We start from the raw sequence: 3055 nt of genomic DNA on the forward strand, positions 1-3055 counted from the left end.
GAACTGACAAGGTACAAATCTGTCGTTCTGCCCCTGAACAGGCAGTTAACCCACTGTTCCTAGGCCGTCATTGAAGATAAGAATTTGTTCTTAACTGACTTGTCTAGTAAAATAAAGGTAAAATAAAGGTAAAATAAAAAAATAAAAATTCCTCAACACCTTCAACCCCGCCTGCTACAGCCAAGACACCACAGCCACCACAAGATGGCGGCCTCTTCTCTAATTTCAAAGGACTCTCGGTGGGTATATTCCAGGAAGAGAAAGGAGGAACTTCATGCGGCTGCATCTAAGTTTGGGAAATAACTGGGCTTCCCGTGGCAGAGTGGCCCTGAACCTCCCAAACCAGAATCCCCTCCTCCTGTGGTCACCACTCAGCCCAGAGCTCAGTGTGCTAGACCTGCTGATGCTGACGATGGTTTCAGCGAACCAGAGACAGACAAGCACTCGCCAGATTCCGACGCGAGAGAAGGTTCCGATCCCAGTGACACTGATGAGCCAACCGACACCTCCGGTAAGAACGGGAAGCATGGACAAGAGCCCGGGGAGCAGCGAGACACAGACAATGCAGACATGGATGCCTTCAGAGGCAATGTCCCTGGCAATGTCCTTGTCAGAGGGATTAGACAATCCTCAATTACAATTACATATCACCCCTCCTGAGGTAGGCAAGGACACCCCCCCCCACCCCCCGTAACCCCCTCTACAGATCCCAACGCAGCACAGCCAATGGACTTACCCATGATGAAGGACCCCACTAAATGGTGAAGCCATTTATTATGCAATGACATCATAGACGTAGTTAGATTAGTACTGGTCGTTACCCTCCTCCATTCATCCAAACAACACAGTCCCCTTGTGTGTTATATATTTGTTGTCTCTGTGTCAGCAGTAGCAAATTCTGTGTCAACCTTGCTTTTTCCCTTTTTCCTGAATGTCTGTGAATTTAGCTTTCGTTTCATGATTGATGTGTTCGCACCCATTCGTCCCACACACACACATTGATTTTTTCAGATTCTGTCTCGTTAAAAATTGAAAGACATTCTGCATACAATACAGTCATTATTTATCAAATGCAATCCCTTTAATTAACTAAAATCTAACCCAGGAAACACTGTCATCATATAACGAACTAAAAGATAATACTACAGGCTGGAAAGTGACTATAAAATATACAGAGAAGTTAGTTGGCACTTACAGTAGAACAGTAATGGCTTCTATAACAGTGACGGAATGCATAAAGAAGCAACCTGTCTTTATTTATTAGCTTTCACTTGCCACGCCTCCTCTGGCGTCCCCTAGGCTACTCTGAGTTATTCTCCTGGCCCGGCCGATTGGTTTATATGAATCGAGCGCATGGAGATTAATGCTGGCGCAGTGCACGCGACTCAGTGGTGGCTGGACATGGAAATAAAAGTCATTTGGCCCAACGCCCAACGCAAAGTAAATCATGCTGCTGCCTAATGCTCTCAAACACTTCCTCATTAGAACACACACGCACACACGCACACACACACACGCAGACGCACACGCACACGCACACGCACACGCACACACACACACACACACACACACACACACACACACACACACACACACACACACACACACACACACACACACTCTTCCACATAACAGCAGCACCCTTTTTAACACCTGTGTTATTCCTTAGTCGATGCAGATCAAAGCTTGTTCACACCATGATAGTCCTTCCTGCTGTCCTCTAACGGGGAATCTCTTCTCTCAGGAACTATGTAGCTGAATGAGAGATGCTGAATGAGAGATGCTGAATGAGAGATGCTGAATGAGAGATGCTGTGAAGATTGCCGATGGTTCTCTCTCTCTCTCTCTCTCTCTCTCTCTCTCTCTCTCTCTCTCTCTCTCGCTCTCTCTCTCATTCTCCCACTCCTCTCTCTATCTCTCTCTCTCTACCCTCTCTGCTGTGGGTTGGTTGAGCTTCCCACCATGCCAGTAGTGGTTGGTTGAGTTTCCCACCATGCCGGTGGTGGTTGGTTGAGTTTCCCACCATGCCGGTGGTGGTTGGTTGAGTTTCCCACCATGCCGGTGGTGGTTGGTTGAGTTTCCCACCATGCTGGGGGTGGTTGGTTGAGTTTCCCACCATGCTGGGGGTGGTTGGTTGAGTTTCCCACCATGCTGGGGGTGGTTGGTTGAGTTTCCCACCATGCTGGGGGTGGTTGAGCTTCCCACCATGCTGGGGGTGGTTGGTTGAGTTTCCCACCATGCTGGGGGTGGTTGGTTGAGTTTCCCACCATGCCAGTAGTGGTTGGTTGAGTTTCCCACCATGCTGGGGGTGGTTGGTTGAGCTTCCCACCATGCTGGGGGTGGTTGGTTGAGCTTCCCACCATGCTGGGGGTGGTTGGTTGAGTTTCCCACCATGCTGGGGGTGGTTGGTTGAGTTTCCCACCATGCTGGGGGTGGTTGGTTGAGCTTCCCACCATGCTGGGGGTGGTTGGTTGAGCTTCCCACCATGCTGGGGGTGGTTGGTTGAGCTTCCCACCATGCTGGGGGTGGTTGGTTGAGTTTCCCACCATGCTGGGGGTGGTTGGTTGAGCTTCCCACCATGCTGGGGGTGGTTGGTTGAGCTTCCCACCATGCTGGGGGTGGTTGGTTGAGTTTCCCACCATGCTGGGGGTGGTTGGTTGAGTTTCCCACCATGCTGGGGGTGGTTGGTTGAGTTTCCCACCATGCTGGGGGTGGTTGGTTGAGCTTCCCACCATGCTGGGGGTGGTTGGTTGAGTTTCCCACCATGCTGCGGGTGGTTGGTTGAGTTTCCCACCATGCTGGGGGTGGTTGAGCTTCCCACCATGCTGGGGGTGGTTGAGCTTCCCACCATGCTGGGGGTGGTTGGTTGAGCTTCCCACCATGTAATGTAAGTGGTATGTGAGATCTTCTGGTGATCATTTCAGAAAATACATTTTCCCTTGAACACCAGCTTACCAGCGGAGATGTTCTAATTTACGTTTTCCTGTCTGGCTTCAGGCTTCGTTGTAGCATTTAAGTTTTTTTTTAAAATTCTGTGCCAAATATGATTTAGCTA

The 3055-nt window shown here is 49.9% G+C and overlaps 1 protein-coding gene across 1 annotated transcript; it reads right to left on the reverse strand.

Annotated features, from left to right (window-relative positions):
• Positions 1 to 1679: 1679 nt before the first annotated feature.
• On the reverse strand, positions 1680 to 2851 carry LOC115123218 (basic salivary proline-rich protein 4-like). The gene is made up of 2 exons (XM_029652547.2): positions 1962 to 2851; positions 1680 to 1755 (listed from the first exon to the last, which is right to left on the reverse strand). The coding sequence occupies exons 1-2, from the start codon at positions 2849 to 2851 to the stop codon at positions 1680 to 1682; spliced, it is 966 nt and encodes a 321-aa protein (XP_029508407.2).
• Between the last annotated feature and the right edge of the window lie 204 nt (positions 2852 to 3055).

This window comes from Oncorhynchus nerka, linkage group LG27 (assembly GCF_034236695.1).
Source record: "Oncorhynchus nerka isolate Pitt River linkage group LG27, Oner_Uvic_2.0, whole genome shotgun sequence".
NCBI lineage: Eukaryota > Metazoa > Chordata > Actinopteri > Salmoniformes > Salmonidae > Oncorhynchus > Oncorhynchus nerka.